At 44.8% G+C, this 21,568-nt stretch overlaps 1 protein-coding gene across 4 annotated transcripts in view; it reads left to right on the plus strand.

Annotated features, from left to right (window-relative positions):
* Positions 1–21,568, plus strand: part of PHF2 (PHD finger protein 2) — a 234,392-nt gene that overhangs the window by 194,951 nt on the left and 17,873 nt on the right. For all 4 annotated transcript variants that reach the window (XM_044300454.1, XM_044300455.1, XM_044300456.1 and 1 more), the window contains exons 17-20: positions 704–861; positions 6,317–6,585; positions 16,414–16,509; positions 20,997–21,106. In XM_044300454.1, the coding sequence (XP_044156389.1) occupies positions 704–861; positions 6,317–6,585; positions 16,414–16,509; positions 20,997–21,106 (633 nt within the window). The remainder of the gene's footprint in view (positions 1–703; positions 862–6,316; positions 6,586–16,413; positions 16,510–20,996; positions 21,107–21,568) is intronic.

The raw sequence follows: 21,568 nt of genomic DNA on the forward strand, positions 1-21,568 counted from the left end.
CAAGCACAGTCGCAATCAAATGGATGGCACTGTGCTTGGTGAGCTCAGAGAAGGCCGCGGCGATACTGCGAATGCCGGTGTCTTCTCAAACAGCTAATTGGCAGGGGTCCTGAGTGTTAGACCCCCATGGATCAGATACTGATGACCTAACCTTGGAAAACCCTTTTAGACCTAGAGGCACTGCTTACTTGGAAGTCTGTGTCCAGAGATTGCTGTGTAAAGGTGCATGTGTAGACACGTATATCATTCAACATAGTCTGGATTGAATAGAATACATTAGCAATTTTGCTTACTGAATCACAGCTTATTTTAGAGTCCTACAGAGGTGAATATTATTGTTACCGTCTATATAGTCATAGAACAATCTTACATATATATCCTATCTACAGGAATACTCATTTCTACAGATTGCACTGAACTTTTTGGTGTCAGTATTATTCTGTCTTCACCATGCTCCCTCTAGTGGCTGCTGGTTGGCAGCCACTATGGTGGTAGCTGGCTTATGGTGGTAGCTGGCTTAGAATATAAAAGAACCAATACTCAAATCCCCCACCACTGCCGTTCGACGCTGTATGGGTTCCTGCTGCTCTCTAACGTCTGCTTCCATCCCATATTTTTTGAGATCTTTAGATACAAGACAGATTAGGGGGGGGGTTGTTCCTGAAGGAAAGGGTCGTTTTTAACTTTGTCTCTCGCCATATAGAGCGATGACTCCTCAGACGAGGGATCCCTTCACATCGACACAGACACAAAACCAGCCCGAAACTCCAAAGTGAAGAAGGACAGCACAAGTTCTGGGGGCATTCTGGACCTTCTGCAAGCAAGTAAAGAAGTTGGTGGCTTAGATTATAATTCCAATAGGTAGGTAATGAGAGCTGCACTTGTGAAATGTCTACCTTCCGAGGATTCATGTACGTCTGATGCAATGAGAATGCCTGCAGCCCTGCGCCATATCCAGGCGGTAATAGTCCAGGCAGTTTTACCGGAGCTCATCACAGCGTCTGTCAAGATGTTTTAAATTGACAAGGAAGTAACTTTTGTTGTTTTCTTGTAAGAGCTCTCATACACCTAGGGCGAATGTCTGCCGCAGTCTTAGCTGTCCCTGTGGACTAATGTTGGCTGGTAAAAGCAGGCAAGGCTTTCTCTATCCAAACGATTAAGTGCATTTGTGTGAAAGGTACAGAAATACAGACGGATGAATTTCGCCAACCTGGTTTCGTGGGTAGAGCCATCCGTTATATCCCCGAGCGACTGGTATGATGAAAGGAGCTGTGCTTTCCATCTTGCCAAGGCTCCTTACTGATAATATTCTAACATGAAGAGATGGCAAAGAGAGAAACACGACCCACTCATGTCAGAGCTTCCATTTGATACACTGGAAGTACTGAAGAACTAACCTACTAAAAATTCTGTAGGTAAGAAGAGATCCTGTAGATGAGAGGGGCTTGCAGAAAGGCCAGTCTACTTAGAGAGGTTTTCCCGAAATTAACATCACCTATTCGCAGAGACTGGTGGTTTGAGTGCTGCGTTCAGTGGCCCAGATTTTCTGACTTAGACAGGGTATATATGGGAGGGAGGAGATTTATCAAGACTGGTAATTTCCTGTGTACTAGAATGAGATGCGCCTCTGTGCCCCAAATAGTCAAATCTACACATAGCCTTGAGTTGCTGATGTTTATTATAGTCTGCGGAGAAAGCTGAGCCTCTAGGTGTAATGGCAACACCCCTGTTGCACCTAGAGGTTGCACCTAGAGGCTCATTTGTATATATTAAAGTGTAACTGCCGTTACACTGGTCGACACAGGAGCCTTATGTGTTAAAAATAAATCTACCCTAACCCATTTTATGAAATATAATGGACTTGTACTGACCAGCGCGGCCAGCGCCGTCAGTGAGCCTTCCCCCTGCACTCCCCGCGTGCAAACTAATGAACCAGCTGCTGGGAGCGATGCCTGAGCGGTAAGCGCCCACTAGAGGCCGTGCAGGGAGGCAGCGGGAAGCTGCTATACAGTATAGAAGGACAGTTGTGTATAGCAGCTTCCCCCTGCCTTCCTGCACTCTTTGTCGTGAGCGCTTACCACTCAGGCATCGCTGCCAGCAGCTGGTTCATTAGTCCGCACGCGGGGACTGCAGGGGGAAGGCTCACTGACAGCCCTGGCCACGTTGGTCAGTGAGCATATACCATAGTGATAATGGTAGGCTCTTCTCTCCACAAGCCTGTGAGGGAGCAGCAGGGCAGGCAGAGTACAATTAAAAAATAAAAATCTCCAATATGTTGCCTGGATCGTTTGCCGCCGCAGGTCCCAAGAGTGAAGTGGGCTTAATTCACAGTCAATCCAATGCGTTTTATATGAGCAAAAAAAAAAAAAGGCGGGTGCGCTCACCTGGATGATGAAGGAAGCACGGAGCACGCTGGGAACAAAGTAACGTCCAAAGAAACAGAAATCCAGCTTCCAGTTCAAAAAAAGTGGCAGCTTTTATTGAAAATAGTGCATTAAAAACCAAACAGGGTATTCCTGTCTACGCGTTTCGGATCATGTAGTGCTGATCCTTACTCATGACAGAAAAGAAATACACTGGCAATGCGTTTTATAGGACGGCGCGATTCTTATCAATTCAGGAGGTAACCACTCTTAGATCAGAACCATCCACCTGTATACATATAGGCAAAATGTCGGATTTCACAGATATCCTCCTCCCCCTCTGCGTCCTGTAGAATATAAAAAATCACACCGATAGTTATATGATCGCATGGAGCATGTGCATGGAGTGCAGGACTGGGGCCTAGGGCATAAGCTGGGGACAGTCACATGGACAAGTCACTGTGGGACAAAGCAGAACTGCCTATGTGAGAGAGAGGACAGGAGGAGTACGAGGCGATCATATTTGTCTGATGTGCCCGCAATTCCACGTGCGCTTGTGAGTATAACATCGGTAGTGCATGTGAGCAATGATGGCAGTGCTTCACTATCGGTGTGATTTCTTTTAATATTCTACAGGGCCCAGTGGAGGAGGATATCTGTGGAATCCGACATTTTGCCTATATGTATACAGGTGGATGGTTCTGATCTAAGAGTGGTTACCTCCTGAATTGATAAGAATCGCGCCGTCCTGTAAGACGCATAGGGCAGGCAGAGGCCCACAGCTCCCGCACAGCCTGTCTCTCCTATGCTAATAGAAGACGGATGTACCTTAGCAACGCTCATTTGAGAGAGCTGCTGCTAAGGGACATTTCAGCCCCAGTTTTCTACCACAAATAAATGTTTTACCTAAATAAAGTATATTACAAAACGGTTTCCTGTCACTCTCCCTACACATTAGCAAAAAATAAAAATTAACACATATAAACATATTATTACATATTGGCACATATGAACATGGGACCAACACAGATGCCTTCAGCTTCAAAGCGCACATGTGACAGGTCAGCCAGTGTCATAGGTACAAAACTCATGACAGATGCCCTTTAAATGGAACTGCTGATTTTCCTGTATTTGTGTCTGCCAGTCTTGTGTGCCATACTCTCATGATCAGACCCCATACTTTCTTCACCTCCTTTGGTTATTGCAGAAGTTAAGAAGGTAGGAAGAACCACATAGCGACCCACCTAACGCATTGTCATTCATTTCAGTGTAGACAGCAGAAAAAATATGTAAAAACACATATAACATCTGAATGCAGACGTTTTGACGGGAGATTTAATGAGTACATTAGGGCCGCACCGCATTGGTCCATGATAACTTCTGAAAAGGAATTGAGGTTTCAGCTAGAAGTAATGTCCTTCATTACACAGACTAAAACGCAGACCGTATTTAACATAATGGTAAATTACCAGGTCTCCTGCCCCTCGATCCAGATTTACATCTTTAGTCAGTAATGGGCAGCTTGACTAAATGATCTGGCCTGTTCTTCTATGTGGTGGTTAATGGCGCGGCACTCTAGATATACCCAGCGGCCGTTCTTCCTGCAGGTTTGATGGTCTATTTCACCTACAATTACCTCTGGGAGGGGTAAGAGGAGATCTCCCTCAGGAACATGCTGCAGACTTTACTGGCAGATTTCACGAGCGACGTGCTGGTTTCTTCCCGTCAATGGGTTAGATAAGGACATTGCCTTGAGAACCGGAATGCTCCCATTTGGCTTGTGACGTATCGCGAGGTAGTGTTGGTAGGGGGTCTATCAGCTTGGGACCCAGCCGTGTTTGACAGAATGAAGCAGCCTGTGGAGCACTTGGTTTTAGTTGTCCATGTCTCTGAGCGATGTTGTTGGTGCTTCCATTCATTTAGCTGGAATGCAGAAGAAACACCATCAGTGCGCCTCAGAGATACAGTCTGTCCAAGAGCTCCTCAGGACCCTCCATCGTAGCTGTCAGTGGTGGTCCGAGCTCCCAGACCTGCTCCAATGCTACCTACACTCACACGTCTCATTACTGTGAAGTTCCTTTATACATGAAGAGATTAGTAGATCTCATTGCTATAGGGCAGGGATGGCCAGCCTACACCTCCCACCCATGCCCTGCTGTAGGCTGATAGCTGTAGTCTGTGCATGCTGGGAGTTGTAGTTTTTCAACAGCTGGAGAGCCTCAGGTTGGCCATCCCTGCTATAGGGTGAGAGAGGTTGTGTGGTTCTGACTGAGTTCACACGTGACTGAAAAGCTGAGGATATGCCGTTGCAGATTTTAATGCCGCAAATCCGCAAGGTTTTACGGTACTAGTAAAGTGAATAAGATTTTAAGTAATCTCATCCACATTCTGCATACAAAAAAAGAACACTGCACCGACTGACCCGCGGTGCGAATGTGAAATGTGCAGTCTCCCCAGCGGATTTCACCTTTTGCAATGGAGAGGGTGAAGTCTGACAGCTTTTATGCTGCAAAACCTATGCGGGTTTAATAGCAGAATGTTGAACCCAGCCTTAGGCTACCCGCACAACGTGTGGATTACGGGCTGTTTTTTCCGCCCGGGTTTTCGTGCTGAAAAACAGCAGCACAATACATTACCAGCAAAGTGTTTGCCAGATCTCGCGTACACATTGCCTATTCTGTACGTAGGGCCGTATGGATTTCGAAATCAATTGTTCCTGCGATTCCGCTCCTTATGTAGAGCTGTTTTCCCCATAGACTTTAATGGGGTTGTTAAAATAAACTGAAAACCCACACCAAAAACCTCAAGAAATAGTGCTGAGTTATGTGCAGCTTATTGCAAATAAATTCGTACCATGTGCAGGATCATTTACTATGCCCCTACGCCAGTTTTTTGGGGGTGCAAAAGTGGCAACCTGCAGATTTGCAACATTTTAAATGCCATTGCGCCTAAATTTAGGTGCAGATGATGTTTCTAACCCATCCTTGCCAGTTTCCAAAAAGGGAGCATTTCAAGGGACAGGGCCATCTGCCCGACACATTTACCAGTTTACAGAGCTGGTGTAGAGTCCAGTCTAGAAGCACAGACCGCCGAGCACACAATACATTTCTGACAAGGCAGCGCAGGGAGATATCAGGACCAGTCTTGACAAACTAACCCTTGGTCTCTATTGTATAAAGGGGTTGTTCACGGTTAGAAATATATGGCTGCTTTATTCCAGACAAAGCCACCCCTGTCCACAATTTGTGTGTGGTATTGCACTTCAACGAGTGACCCATTGACAAGTGTGGTTCTGTTTCTAATAAAAAAGTGGCCATATTTTTCTAATACCCCTTTGTACTACCCCTTTAATAGATTCATTTACACGGAGACCGGCGTTGTATGGACAGCGTGTGTTTTGTGTTACACTTAGTTGCCGGATGAGCCCCATGTATTGAACTCTACGTGTGCTGCCCATATTGGGCCTGTCGTCTGCATAGCTATGGATGTACAGCCAGGGGTATTTGTGAGCATGTGCCCAGCTATATAGCAGATTTATCAGTGTATATACACAGAGAGTAAAGGGGAAAATATGGCGTTTGGAGAGACGCACAGACGTGTGATGGGGAAAGTGGCTTTAGAGGCAGGGCTCGGATAGAACTAGTTTATCAAAGTTTTTAGAAACTTTTCTTCTGTGACAAGGAGCACTGCACTGACGGAGACTGGTATCATTGGGTATTACAGGATCTGCAGCGTTTCTGCACCCAAATCCAAAAGTTTAGTTGCTACAGATTTGAGCAGATCCACTGTGGAAATTTTATGATTGGTGGAGGTCTGAACTCTGGGATCGCCAGGCAGTCTAGAATATAGAAAATAGGCAGAGCCGGATTTTTCCTTTAGGCCTAAGAGGCCGGTGCATTCTCGGGGTTGTTGTTTCTTTGTCGTAACCGAACTTTCTATATTTTGCTCCACAGTCAGCCACCCGCATCCCCAAGCACACAAGAAGCAATACAGGGCATGTTATCGATGGCCAACCTGCCGTCCGACTCTTGTCTACAGACGTCGTGGAATGCTAACCAGTCGAAAAATAATTCCCTATCAGCCCAAAACGCTAAGAAATCAGGCAACAACAAGTGTACGAGCAAGCGAGTCGGCAAGAAAGCCCCGAAGAACAACATCACAATGGACGACTATGAGGAGGAGCAGGACAACTTGGGAGCGTGCTTTAAAGACTCGGACTTTGGTAAGGCTCCTCAATGGGTGTATTGTGAGCATTGTATGAGGAAGGAAACGGCTCTGGAGGATTTTTACTTGTTATTATGTAACACACATTAAGGAACATCACCACGGGGTCCGCTTCAGAAGCCCCCCCGTGACCAAATGTTCAGTAGGACATATGGAAAGGTGTTGTCTTTGTGACCCCTTTATATATCCCCTGCAAGAGCATAGTCCATACATTTTATTATTATTAGGGTACTTTCACACTAGCGTTTTTCTTTTCCGGCGCTGAGTTCTGTCCTAGGGGCTCAAATCCGGAAAAGAACTGATCAGTTTTATCCTAATGCATTCTGAATGGAGAGTCAGTCCTTCAGGATGCATCAGGATGTCTTCTGTTCAGTCTTTTTGACTGATCAGGCTTTTCAGAAAAACGTAGCATGCAGTATTTTTACCTCCGGCCAAAAAGCCTGAACACTTTGACTGAACGCCTGATCAGGCTTTTTTCCCATTGACTTGCATTAACGCCGGATCCGGCCCCGTGTGTTCAGTCAAAACGGATCCGGCTTTTGCATGTTAAACCCGAAAAATGTGAAAAAAAAGTTAAAGTCCATAAATGGCGGATCCGTTTTTTCCAATGCATTTTTCCATTGTGATCGAAAGCCTGATCAGGATTCAAATGTAATCCGTTTTCACACGTTTTTCCGGATCCGGCGGGCAGTTCCGGTGTCGGAATTGAACGCCGGATTAAAACAACGCTAGTGTGAAAGTAGCCTTATTTATTATTTTGAGTAGGCTATATATTTGGAATTGCTATGCTTGAAGTAGAGAACAGAAGTGGTGCTGTGAAGACGTCCCCATATAGATATAGGATCTAGCGGAAGAACAAAAACTGCTCATTTTGGAGGCTTTTTCTTGCTCCTGGAAATCCATGACAGTTGGCCAGTAATGTGATAGAAGAAAGGCCGGGAGAGGCTGCAGGCGTTTTCAATGGCTGCTGAACTGTTCATAGAATAGACAAAGAGAACACCAGTGCACATAGAAAGACCAAAAGAGGCACGCATTGAGCCAAATCTATCAGTTTAAGGCTCCATTCACACATCCGTGTGTGTTTTGCGGATCCACGGGTGTGCGGATCTGCAAAACACGGACATCAGCGATGTGCGTTCCGCATTTTGCGGACCGCACATCGCCAGCACTTAATAGCAAATGCCTATTCTTGTCCGCAATTGTAGTCAAGAATAGGGCATGTTCTATTTTTTTCGGGGAACGGAATTGCGGACCCGGAAGTGCGGCTCCGCAATTCCGGATCCGTGCTGCCCCATAGAAATGAATGGGTCCGCAATTCCGTTCCGCAAAATGCGGAACGAAATTGCGGACGTGTGAATGGGCCCTAAGGGTACATACTACTTTAAAGAACTTTTGACATGTTAGAAGTTTGGTTTGGCGGGGGAGACCCGCCATAAGTCACTGACACATAAAAGTCTGTAGTCTCCCGCTGATCAGAACTTGTCACATGACCCTAAGGTATAAGCTCTTACACGTCTGCTTTAGTAAATACTTGTATTCCTCATGAAATAACATCTTTTATAAAACGCTGTATTGCGCCATTCCCCCGTTATTCCTCATGGAAGTGTCTAAATAAGTTGTATGTTATTATCCCCCTTGTCAATAGGGCACACCAACACAGTCTCGTATTGTCAGCACTAAATAGGCAGTGCCATACTGCATGCTGACACCCCTTTGGCAAGGAGAATGGTATCGCCCAGTTTTCAGTTCGTTCATTTCCAGGAGGAATAAGAGAGCAATGGCAATGCATTTACTAAAATAGACTTTTAAGGAGAGCTGACACATTCTCTTAAGGGTCCATTCACACGTCCGTAGAATGGGTCCGGATCCGTTCCACAACGTTGCGGAACGAATCCGGACCCATTCATTCTCTATGGCGGCGGAAGAGATGCGGACAGCACACAGTGTGCTGTCCGCATCCGCATTTTCGGACCGCGGCCCCGATCTTCCTGAAAAAAATAAAATAAATATGGAACATGTTCTATTCTTTGGACAAGAATAGGCAGTTCTATGGGGGTGCCGGCCGGGTGCGTTGCGGATCCGCAATATGTGACTATATGTATTTGGATGACATGTTGCATCCGTGTTTTTTTTTTTTTTTTTGCGGATCATTAAGGGTGCCAGAGACCTTTTAGGACATGTCAGTCAGTAGCTGACAGAGGGTTGGGACGCCTACTGATGCCAGATGACCTTTGTGATGTAGCGGTGACCACTTTCATGTGCCTATACCTCCTATCACAATTCGGTTAGGTAGGCATGCATGTGTATGAACATGGCCGCCAGCGTCTGGACGGCAGGTGTACATTGAACGTTCTGAGTGGGTTCCCAGACTGTGGAACCGGTCGTCCTTTCTCGAAAAAGTAATATAATAAATGTTGTTTAATGTTGTGAACTCCATTTCTTTCTCGAGGCAGATGAATATGTAGCAGCCGGCTGACTCCGCGCTCACATTAGGCACCAGCTCTCCTTTAATTTTGAAAGCTCCATTTGCGGTTGAATTCAGAAACAGCCGGTGGTCCGATGTAAATAGATTTCGGGTTCGCCTCCAGTGGAGAGCGCAGGCCAGGAAAAATAAATTTGGCTTCCAGACTTCAGCGCGGAGTCTTTTTGAACAACCGCTGTGCACGCTCAGATTGCAAATGAATCTAAGTAGATATTATAACAGGTTTACACCGGAGACGCACTAAGACTGCATGGGAAGACCAGAAAACGGAGCCAAGCGCATTCATTCTAAGGTGGTCTTCATTTATTAGCAGGGTAATGGGGAGCAGCCCCTCATACCGGTCCTTCTTTTCTGTTTTCAGTAGTAATTATGGCCGTCACTAACAAAGAGCTGACATAGCCGTTTGAATATATACGTTCATTCTCTCTTAAAGGGATACTCTCATCCTGTGAAGAGATTGACGGGGGTCTGACCTTGAGACCCCTACCATTTTGAAGAATGAAGAGGCTGTGGCGGCTGTTTTGCGCTAGATGTCTCCTTTGCAATTTTTCCTGGCACAGAGACCCCCTCTGGCTGTGCAGGGAACTGCAGCTTGTCCCCATTCAGTGGGAACGTGATGCAGTTTCCAGGTGGCTGCAAACCCCACTGTGCAAGAGAAATGTAGAAGAGAAAACGGCACTAAATCAACAATGCAGCCCCTTCGTTTCAGTAAGGAGTTTGCCCCCGATCATGAAGTGAGGGCATATCCTGGCGATATTCCTTTGCTCTGTAGGAGGGGACTGCCCCTTTAAATTCTGGAAAGCCTTTACTGATTAATCTATGTTGTGCCGTTGCTTTGTTATCCCTCCTGAAAATGGAGGCATAAATGACAGCAGCCTATTCACAAGGGGAAGGATAACCCCCACTTGGCATTTTACTCGTGCATTTTTCAGGAGGAATAACAGAGGAACAACATAATGGAGAGTTGTAAGAAAGTTTGCCAGAGGAACGCAGGTATTTACTAAAACGTACATATCAGGAGATCTGACGTGTCTAACTTCACTGCAGTAACTGCTATACACATGTTATGCCCTCAAGTTAGCGAGCGCCTATGAAACTGCCTCAGATTGGAGAAGTAGTACTGTGCGACAGCTCTCAGATTAGAGAAGTAGTACTGTGCGACTGCTCTCAGGTTACAGAAGTAGTACTGTGCGACAGCTCTCAGATTAGAGAAGTAGTACTGTGCGACTACTCTCAGATTAGAGAAGTAGTACTGGGTGACTGCTCTCAGATTAGAGAAGTAGTACTGTGTGACTGCTCTCAGATTAGAGAAGTAGTACTGTGTGACTGCTCTCAGATTAGAGAAGTAGTACTGTGCGACTGCTCTCAGATTAGAGAAGTAGTACTGTGCAACTGCTCTCAATTTTGAGAAGTAGTACTGTGGGACTGCTCTCAGATTAGAGAAGTAGTACTGTGTGACTGCTCTCAGATTAGAGAAGTAGTACTGTGTGACTGCTCTCAGATTAGAGAAGTAGTACTGGGTGACTGCTCTCAGATTAGAGAAGTAGTACTGTGCTGTTGACCTGAAGAGTAAGAGAAATGTATTCAGAATAAGTGGCAGTGCTGTCCAGTTTCTCCCGCACACAGAATAAGATGACATCACTGTTCCGCTGCCCTCCCTCTTGAATAGACTGAGTACAGAGGGCAGAGTACGGCATATAGGGCACCGGTATACATCATGTGTATGGCCACAAGTCAGTCTCTGGTATAGGAGTATACATAAATTCATGGATGTATATGGGTAATGTACGCCCTAAGACTATAAGGCAGAAGGCTGAGTGCTTCTATTAAAGGGGCCCCCATGTTATAATGTGATGGTGTAGCACTAGGATTTGATCTGACTTTGCAGCAGTGTAGGTCAAGGAAATGGCGGAGGGTGGCCATGTACGCGGCTGTGCACGGAGAGCTTTAAGAGGGACCCAACACTAAATTACTGCTGCAGGTCCCAGAGGTCAGACCCCCACCAAAGTCCTAGGGATATGACATCACTTTATAAGGTGAGATTAATCCTTCAAGGTCATGGAAAGTATTCCTTATAATATACCATACAACTCACCTGCTGCAGAACCTCTCATTGAAGGGAACAGGGGTCCTTCTGTGCATGTGTAGGGACAGGGATGTTGAACATTTTTATAATGTACTTTATTAGGAAAATATGGTTCTTTCTACTATGAAACCGGGTGTAAAGAGTCTTGTTCGCAGCGCTCTAGAGTCCCTCTTTAGTCTTCAGCTTTCTACTGGACGCTGAAGACATCTGTGTGTAACATACAGAGGCTTCCAGCCGCCTCTTGGCCTATCACCCGGCCTGTCTGTCTTCAGCATCACTCAGAGCTTTGCTAAGAAGACTCTTTACACCTTTTTTTCTAGTAGAAAGAATCATCTTTCCCTAATAAAGTAAATTACAAAAATGCTTAACATCCCTGTCCCTACACTATATTAAAAATAAACCTCTATTTATACCCCTCCCTATTAAAGGGAACCTAGCATCTGAACATGGTGTCTGATCTGCAGGCAGCAGGTTACAGAGCAGGAGGAGCTGAGCAGATTGATATATAGTCTTATAGTAAAAGATCCAGTAAAACTTGTATTTCATTCATTTATATTCCTGCTCATTCTGGGCTTTGAAGTCCAGGAGGCGGAGCTATCAGTGATTGACAGCCTTTCCTCTTTGACTGTGTATACAGAGGTAGCTGTCAATCACTGATAGCTCCGCCTCCTGGACTTCAAAGATCAGAATGAGCAGGAATTTAAATTAATGAAATACAAGTTTTACTGGATCTTTTACTATAAGACTATATATCCATCTGCTCAGCTCCTCCTGCTCTATAACATGGTGCCGGCAGATTAATTTACATTTTCTTGGTGACTGGTTCCCTTTAAGTTCTAGACATAGCACGCACCCAATATTTCTGCTACTCTGGTGCCGAGGAACATGACGTGAGAGTGGAGACTGAACACCGAGGACAGGAACAGCAAAACCTTGCAATTCCCACTTTTTGACATTGTCAGTTATTTATAGCTATTATTATGTGGTCATTTTCAACTTTTTGTTTCACAGTTTTTTAATGTTTGTATTGTCATTGTGCTACCATTTCCATTACAGAACTATAATCTGTGGTTGGAGTGTATTAGGACCTAGCCACACTTGGATCACGGTCTTTGGGGTGATATTGTGGTGTGCCGTCTGCCCCATTCACTGACGCCGCTGTGAACCTGTGTACATCCACTGTTTCCGTGTTATGACATGAAGTGTGCAATGTGTCATGTCTGTTACCATTAATCATATTTCATTCATTCAGATTACATTTGTTCCTTTTATATCTCTTTTTCCCCTTTTTTCTTGCCAGGGAGCCGTCTTCATTGTGTAATGAACAGTTTTTTTGCAATTTTCTTATATCATTTGTATATCAGTTCTTCACAATTTTCAAGATCTCTGCCTGCCGGTCATTGAATGGAAGGTGTCATTGATTGCTTTGCAGGGGATGAAGATCTGTCCTGCTCATGTGGTGGCGTTATCACATGACATCCAGGACACTTTTTCATCCTCTAAGTGTATATTCATTGACTGCAAGCAGAGATCTTGAAAACCGATACATGCAATATGATGTATTAGAAAACTGGAGAACTTTTCATCATACAATGAATGCGTTTTAGCGAATTAAAGTTTTAATACTCCCCAAAAAGCGGTTTTCCGAGTTATTAAAGGGGTTTTCCAGGATTTTTATACTGATGACCTATTTTCAGGATAGGTCTTCAGTATCTGATCTGTTGGGGTCCGCCACCCGGGACCTCCGTCTATCTTTTGTTTTGAGAAGACAGTGGCGCTCCTTCTCACAGCTAATCAAGCACAGCACTGTACATAGTATAGCGGCTGTGCTTTGTGTCGCGCTCAGCCCCATTCCCTTCTATGGGGCTGAGTGCGATACCATGCACAGCCGTTATACTATGTACGGCGCTGTGCTTGGTAAGCCGCGAGAACACCGTCTCGCTCACAGGAGGATAGGTCATCGGTATCCAAATCTCGGAAAACCCCTTTAAACATGGTGGTATAATCACAGCATCGTCCTCGCACTGCCAGGCTGCATGATAAGCCCAGAGCTCCGTGACAATACTGTAGTGAAGATGGATTGTTCCCCAGCGGTCATGGGACATGTCGCTATGGATGGCGCACCATTATATGACATTATTTAAAGCACCGCCTTTTCACGTCCTAATATAAGCTGCCACTTTCCATTAGGATGCAAATAGGGGTCCACTTGTTCCCCCAGGGACAGCATAGCATTCTTCCCTAGTGGGTCAAAAAATGATAAAAATGTAATAAAAAAAAAACCCATATATATATATACATATATCCATAAAAAGATTCAGGCAGCACTGGTGGTCCCTCGATATGGGACAAATTCAGTAAAGAAGGAAAGTCCGCAGCACTCCTTTAAGTAAAAAAGTGAATTTTATTCACACATGTCAGACAATGTGTGAATAAAATTCACTTTTTTACTTAAAGGAGTGCTGCGGACTTTCCTTCTTTATATATACATATATATATATATATATATATATATATTTTAACCTCTAAATGACCACCCCTTTCTTTTGTCGTCGCTGTTTTAGAGGGAGCAGAGGGCACTCCAGCTCTACGAACAAACTGTAGCTGACGGCTCCAGTTCTTAGAGCAGCCTTTTGCTCTACAGCCAGGATCGGAGGTAGCTCCAATCCCAACTGTTAACCCTTTGATTGCCATAGTCTAGGATCACAGCCTGGTCTGAAGGGATTTCCCCCCTGATTTGGTCCCAGTGATCTGATCGGAGGCTGTGTAAGCCCTAAACATCTAGATCTAGAAAGGCCCCTAGGACTGTAAGCTCCGTAATTCTGCTGTGAGGGCTCACTAATGTTGCCCTAAACACAGCCTGTGCCATACAGACCCAGAACATAATGTGTTAGCACACAGGAGTATGCTAATACATTATAAGAATAACATGTATTTTTGTAGAACAGTCATTCCTTAATGGGTTTAAAGAAATGTAATGAATTTTTGATGAAAAAAAAAAAGGCTTGCAAAATACATTTTATTGTGCATACCATGCATAAAAGCAAAAACAAGCTTATTAGGCCTCCACGCAACTAAAATAACCCGAAGTTCAGTGTTGAAATATGTACAGTATAAACATAAATTTTGAAAATTGCTTTGCAACACAAAAGATTTGCAACACCAAAAATGTATATAAATGACAAAGTATTTTATTTTATATGTAGCCTTAAACAGCACCAAAAAAATACAACTTCTTCGCATAAAACTAGGCCCTATACAGCAGTGTCAATGAAAAAAAACTAAAAAAAAGTTATGGCTGCTTAAACATGGAGAGGCAAAAACTGAAAAAATTTGCTGGTCATTAAGAGGTTAAAGGGGTTGTCCAGTTTCAGAGCTGAGCCCAGACATACTCCCATTTTCACCCAGGCAGCCCCCTGATATGAGCATCGGAGCAAAGGCTTTTTTAGGAGATCTGGTGACGTACCGGGCTCTCCATGGGTAACCTAGGTGAAGGCTTCCGCCCAGCAGTGAGCCCGGTGAAATCTCCGGCACCTATGCTGGGCGGAAGCCTCCGCCTAGTAGTGTTAAAAACATCCGTGCACTGCGCGATTCAGCGCAGGGCAAAGGAGAGCATGGGAGCACGAAATGCTCCGATGCTTATACCAGGGGGGCCAGAGGGGTGAAAATGGACAACCCCTACAATGTAAAATATTGCTTTAAAATTTACTGTAGAAAAAATGAAAAAACACATAATTAAATGTAAACTGCATGGCATGACAGAAATACAGGAAAAAATTACTGTACTTTTTATAAAGAATAATGTGCATCAAATTGGTCCACAAATACAAAAAACAAGCCCCATTCAGACATGTCCGTTAAAATGAAAAAGTTATGGGTCTCGCAAACTTGAGCCCCAAAAATATGCTTTTACTCATTAAAGGTACTAAATATGAAAATGATATAAATTTGGTACCACCATAATAGAATAAAGTTCACGTGCTATTTATAACCCGTGGTCCGAAGTAAAATAATAAATGACCCAAAAATCACAAGATACCAGAGATATGGCAGCGGCGAGCAGGTGTAATTGCAGCTCCTCCATCCAATTCAATTCCATGGGAAGGAGCAGGAACTGAATGGTGATGGAGGAGCTGCGGTTACACCTGCTCGCCGATGTACGAGCGATGCGTTCTCTTCAAACAGCTGATCGGCATTGATGTCCTACCCCGAGGAGAGGTCATCAATACAGAAAACTGGCCAACCCCTTTAACAGAGTGTGGGGAACCAAGCAGACCGGCAGTGTAGGAGCTGTGCATTATCAGCGATGTGCTGAATATTGAAAATGTTACTTATATAAGCTAATACCTTGGAAAACCCAATAAAGGAATATTTTAATTAATCGCATAGCTAAAAATTCCCCAATATAACCTTCTAAATTACAGAGCATAGGCTGCTGTTTCTGGCAGTCTGTAGTCCTTAAAGGGGTTGTCTCGCCGCAGCAAGTAGCATTTATTATGTAGAGAAAGTTAATACAAGCCACTTACTAATGTATTGTGATTGTTCACATTGCTTCCTTTGCTGGCTGGATTCATTTTTTCATTACATTATACACTGCTAGTTTTCATGGTTACGACCACCTTCAATCCATCAGTGGTGGCCGTGTTGGCACTCTATAGAAAAAAAGCACCAGCCTATGTGTGATCCTACAGTCCTGGCCACCAGAGAGGCTGATGTTTTTTTTCCCTATAGAGTGCAAGCACGACCACCACTGATGGATTGCAGGGTGGTTGTAAGAGCAGCGTATAATGTGATGGAAAAATGAATCCAGCCAGCAAAGGAAGCAACATGGACAATAACAATACATTAGTAAGTGCCTTGTATTAACTTCCTCCACATAATACATGCTATTTGCTGAAGTGAAACAACCCCTTTAAGTTGACTACTGTCTACACACAGCCTGCTTGCTGACGCGTCTGTAGTGTAAGTATCGGCAAATTGAAACTCTGTCGCCACGCGGTGCGTTCATTGTATGGCTCCCGCAGGCAGCGCCTTTGATGACTATATTAGTGAATTGCTCCTCATGTGGCTCCCTAATATATTTCTCCTAGCGCCTGGCAGATTGGCGCGTCTCTCTAAATAGATAAGTGCGGAATATTTCCCAGTTGGTTTTCTGTCTAAATTCAGCCTGTGTCCTTGGAGCACCGAGGATAATTGCTCACCGTTTGTATTGGAGATTGTGCCGTACGCTCCAGTAACACTGATCTCTGTTTGTGTAGTTTACCCATCTCTCGAGTCAGACGAAGATAATCCTGTGTTCAAATCTCGATCGCGGAAGAGAAAATGTTCTGATGATGCTCCATATAGCCCCACAGGTGAGCACGCACCTCTGTGATCCACCTGCTGTATAGACGCCCACTACTACTATGTCTTTGTGTAAAGCACAGCAGTGTTTTTTCAGTTTGCCCAAGACCCCAGAACTCGACTGAGATGAATTGGACTCAGTGGAAGATGATTGTATTCTAACAAAAAGCGGAGAAAAAAAAACATAAAAAATATAAATGTAATTAATCCCCTTTAGGTCTTTTTTTAACTTATTTTTTTTTCATTATACACTTTATTTTTGTCATTTTTGTTAAAGCAACCATACCATCCAAATCATCACATAATTCATTGGTGCAGTGATTTGTGTAATACTAATCATCATCGTCATCGGGTGATGATAAGAACTGAAAAAATGCTGCTGAGTGGGGGGAGGATTGTTGGCAACGGGTTTACTCAGTATGTACAGAAATGTTAAGTGACCTGACACATGATCTAATATTCCTAATATACTCTTTGTTACATTTAAAGGGACTCTGTCACCAGTTTCTAACCCCCCCTTTTATAACTATTGTTCTCTCCATGGTCCCCTTCTCATTACAAAGCTGTTGTTATAAGTTAAATCCGCCGTGTAGTTTTCATAAAAATCGCTTTTATCTAACCTGTCAATCTTCAGGATAAGGTGCCCAGGGCGTTTCTGATGGTCTGAATCTGCCGCTCTTCGCCGCCGCCGTTGGTGCCCTGCTCCTCCCATGATCCTTTCAGCGCCACCTCGATGTAATGCAATCCGCCTCCGGCTCTCCTCAGTGCGAATATGCGCGAATGCGCACTTCGCTCCACGAGGCAGAATCTAAACGTCCGCACGGGCGCATCAGGCACAGGCCTGTGCGCACGCGCGATATCTTTGAAAAGGAGGAGGGGGCACTGAGGAGAGCCGGAGGCGGATTGCATTACATCGAGGTGGCGCTGAAAGGATCATGGGAGGAGCAGGGCACCAACGGCGGCGGCGAAGAGCGGCAGATTCAGACCATCAGAAACGCCCTGGGCACCTTATCCTGAAGATTGACAGGTTAGATAAAAGCGATTTTTATGAAAACTACACGGCGGATTTAACTTATAACAACAGCTTTGTAATGAGAAGGGGACCATGGAGAGAACCATAGTTATAAAAGGGGGGGTTAGAAACTGGTGACAGAGTCCCTTTAAGGCTACCTTCACACCTGCGTTAGGTGCGGATCCGTCTGGTGTCCACACAGACGGATCCGCACCTATAATGCAAACGATTGTATCCGTTCAGAATGGATCAGTTTGCATTACCATGAATAAAAAAATAAAACATTTTTGTCTTTTTTTTTTTTTTCATGATAATGCAAACGGATCCGTTTTGACTTACATTGAAAGTCAATGGGAGGCGGATCCGTTTTCGTTTGCACCATAATGTGTCAATGAAAACGGATCCGTCCCAATTGACTTACATTGTAAGTCAGGACAGATCCGTTTGGCTCTGCATCGCCAGGCAGACATCAAAACGCTGCGAGCAGCGTTTTGGTGTCCACCTCCAGAGCGGAATGGAGGCTGAACGGAGCCAAACTGATGCATTCTGAACAGATCCTTATCCATTCGGAATGCATTGAGGCTAAACTGATCCGTTTTGGGCCGCTTGTGAGAGCCTTGAAAAACGGATCTCACAGGCGGACCCAGAAACGCCAGTGTGAAAGTAGCCTAAGACCTAGGGCTATGAATTTTTGGGGCTTACCGATTGACCCCCTACCTATGACTTCCATGGAATTTAGCAAACAGTATATTAGGATATATATATGGTCTTGAATATGAATATTTTGTAGATAAAAATTATATATATAAATATAACATAGTAAATATATTTTATGATCAGAGAAATTTCGACCATAATGGAAATGTTATGTAATGCTGATTTTTCAAAAAAAGTTGAATGTATGAACTTAATTTCATCACAGTGCAAAACCACTCTTTAATCTTTAATTCTGGGCTCCTGATATTGATGATCTATCCTCAGGATAGGTGGGGTCCGACACTCAGCACCCCCTCTCCTCAGCTGCAGTAACCCGGCGTGGCCACTACACTTTGAATGGAGCTGTGCTTCTGAGGCCATAGGGAACAGCGGATCTGTGGGGGCGTTGCGCGTCAGACTCCCACTGATCGGATGTTGATGACCTATCCTGAGCATAGGTTATTAATATCAGGAGGCCATAAAACCCCTTTAATAGCAGAAGTCTTCAACTTGTGTCTCTCCAACTGTTGTGAACTACAACACTGAGGACTCTTTTAAACAGGGCAGTGATCGGGAACGAGCATCCATATGAATGTTCGGTCATCAGTCACAAAATGACAAATGTTCGTTTGTCAGCTGTACAGATACTTAAAGGGTTATTCTCATCTGAGACAATGGGGGTATATCGCTAGGATCCCGCTGTGGATCCCTCCGCTGGGACCTGCACCTATATCGAGAACGGAGCCCCAAAAGTGGTGGAAGACGCAGCCGCCCTCCATTAATTTTCTGTGGCGCTGGCGAAAATACCCGAGCCCATAGAAGTGAATTGAAACGGCAGCCGGTCATGCGCGGTGCGCTCCCATTCACTTCTATAGTGAAAGCGCTTGGTAGTGGCCAGACCGTAGTCCTCCAGCCACCACTTTGCAGGGCTCCGTTCCCGATATAAGACCTGCACCTATAAGACAATGGGGGCATACCCTAGCGATATATCCCCATTGTCTGAGATGAGGCAACCTCTTTAACCCTGACATGAAAATAAGCATTTATAATTGTAATAGTCAGTTCTAAGGGCTTGCACCCATAGGCCTCTTTCAGACGGGCGTTGCGGGAACACCCGCGATTTTTCCGCGCGAGTGCAAAACATTGTAATGCGTTTTGCACTCGCGTGAGAAAAATCGCGCATGTTTGGTACCCAAACCCGAACTTCTTCACAGAAGTTCGGGTCTGGGATTGGTGTTCTGTAGATTATATTATTTTCCCTTATAACATGGTTATAAGGGAAAATAATAGCATTCTGAATACAGAATGTATAGTAAAATAGCGCTGGAATGGTTAAAAAAGTATAAAAAATAATTTAACTAACCTTAGTCCACTTGATCGCGTAGCCCGGCATCTCTTCTGTCTCCTTTGCTGAACAGGACCTGTGGTGAGCATTCATTGCAGGAACAGGACCTGTGGCGACATCACTCCGGTCATCACATGATCCATCACGATGGTAAAAGATCATGTGATGGATCATGTGATGACCGGAGTGACGTCACCACAGGTCCTGTTCAGCAAAGGAGACAGTCGAGATGCCGGGCAGCGCGATCAAGTGGACTAAGGCTACTTTCACACTTGCGTTCGATCGGATCCGTTCTGAACGGATCCGCTCATATTAATGCAGACGGAGGCTCCGTTCAGAACGGATCCGTCTGCATTAGAACTTAGAAAAATTTTCTAAGTGTGAAAGTAGCCTGAGCGGATCCGTTCCGACTTTACATTGAAAGTCAATGGGGGACGGATCCGCTTGAAGATTGAGCCATATGGTGTCATCTTCAAGCGGATCCGTCCCCATTGACTTACATTGTAATTCTGAACGGATCCGCTCGCCTCCGCACGGCCAGGCGGACACCCGACCGCTGCTTGCAGCGTTCAGGTGTCCGCTCACTGAGCGGAGCGGAGGCTGAGCGCTGGCAGGCGGATGCATTCTCAGTGGATCTGCCTCCACTGAGAATGCATTAGGGCCAGACGGCTGCGTTCAGGGCCGCTCGTGAGCCCCTTCAAACGGAGCTCACAAGCGGACACCTGAACGCAGGTGTGAAAGGAGCCTTAGGTGAGTTAAATTATTATTTATTTATTTTTTAACCCCTCCAGCGCTATTTTACTATGCATTCTGTATTAAGAATGCTATTATTTTCCCTTATAACCATGTTATAAGGGAAAATAATAATGATCGGGTCTCCATCCCGATCGTCTCCTAGCAACCGTGCGTGAAAATCGCACCGCATCCGCAATTGCTTGCGGATGCTTGCGATTTTCACGCAACCCCATTCACTACTATGGTGCCTGCGTTGCGTGAAAAACACACAAAGAGGAGCATGCTGCGATTTTCACGCAACGCACAAGTGATGCGTGAAAATCACCGCTCATGTGAACAGCCCCATAGAAATGAATAGGTCGGTATTCAGTGCGGGTGCAATGCGTTCAACTCGCGCATCGCATCCGCGCGGAATACTCGCCCGTGTGAAAGGGGCCATATTGTACACCATTGATAGAGCTTCATGGATTTGGTCCCCCTTAGTGGAAACCAGTCCTGGTGGCAGGATAACGTCTCTATCTGACACTAATAAATGTAGAAAATGCTAATCTTTAGAGAAAATGACGCCAAAAAATCGGGACTGATTTAGAAAAATAAGAAAATACTATTTCTAATATCCTCCGGGATGGTCTTGTGAATTGAATGAGTATGTAAGGTCCTCGCATGTTGTCCTATTCATGCCGGTTCCTTATTAAATGTTTATCATTTAGCAAGAGTCGGCCCCTCCATACCGCGGCAAGACAGACCTATCCGTGAAGGTACCAGAGTTGCCTCTATTGAAACGGGACTTGCAGCTGCTGCAGCCAAGTTATCCCAGCAGGTGAGACAATGCGACAGTCTCTCTTACACAGCCTGGACTTTTGTGTGATGTTTTAAAAAATGGCTGCTATAGTAGGGTAACCCCGCAGATTACACCCACCTCCTAATATTAGGACCTTTCAGTATAATGTTTCTTTTTCTAGGCATACTAGTAAAGCATTTTGGATTTGGCTGCACATATTTCTCAAACTTAGTAAATTTCATAAAAATAAACAAAATCAAGCTAAGCCTGGATTCATATCAGTGCTGTGAACTCCGGCAGTCTGTTCCGGCGGAGGAACAGACTGCCGGAGTTCACCGTATCTGGCATGGCCAGATACCACCATGCACCGTCGGATCCCCATTCACTGTAATGGGATCCAGCCGCTTTCCGGCATATATGCCGACTTTCGGCAGGACCAAAAAATGTTGCGTGTAGCATTTTCTCTCCGGCTGAAAGCCGGCATGTACACCGGATTACAGT

Source organism: Bufo gargarizans, chromosome 7 (genome assembly GCF_014858855.1).
Source record: "Bufo gargarizans isolate SCDJY-AF-19 chromosome 7, ASM1485885v1, whole genome shotgun sequence".
Classification (NCBI taxonomy): Eukaryota; Metazoa; Chordata; class Amphibia; order Anura; family Bufonidae; genus Bufo; species Bufo gargarizans.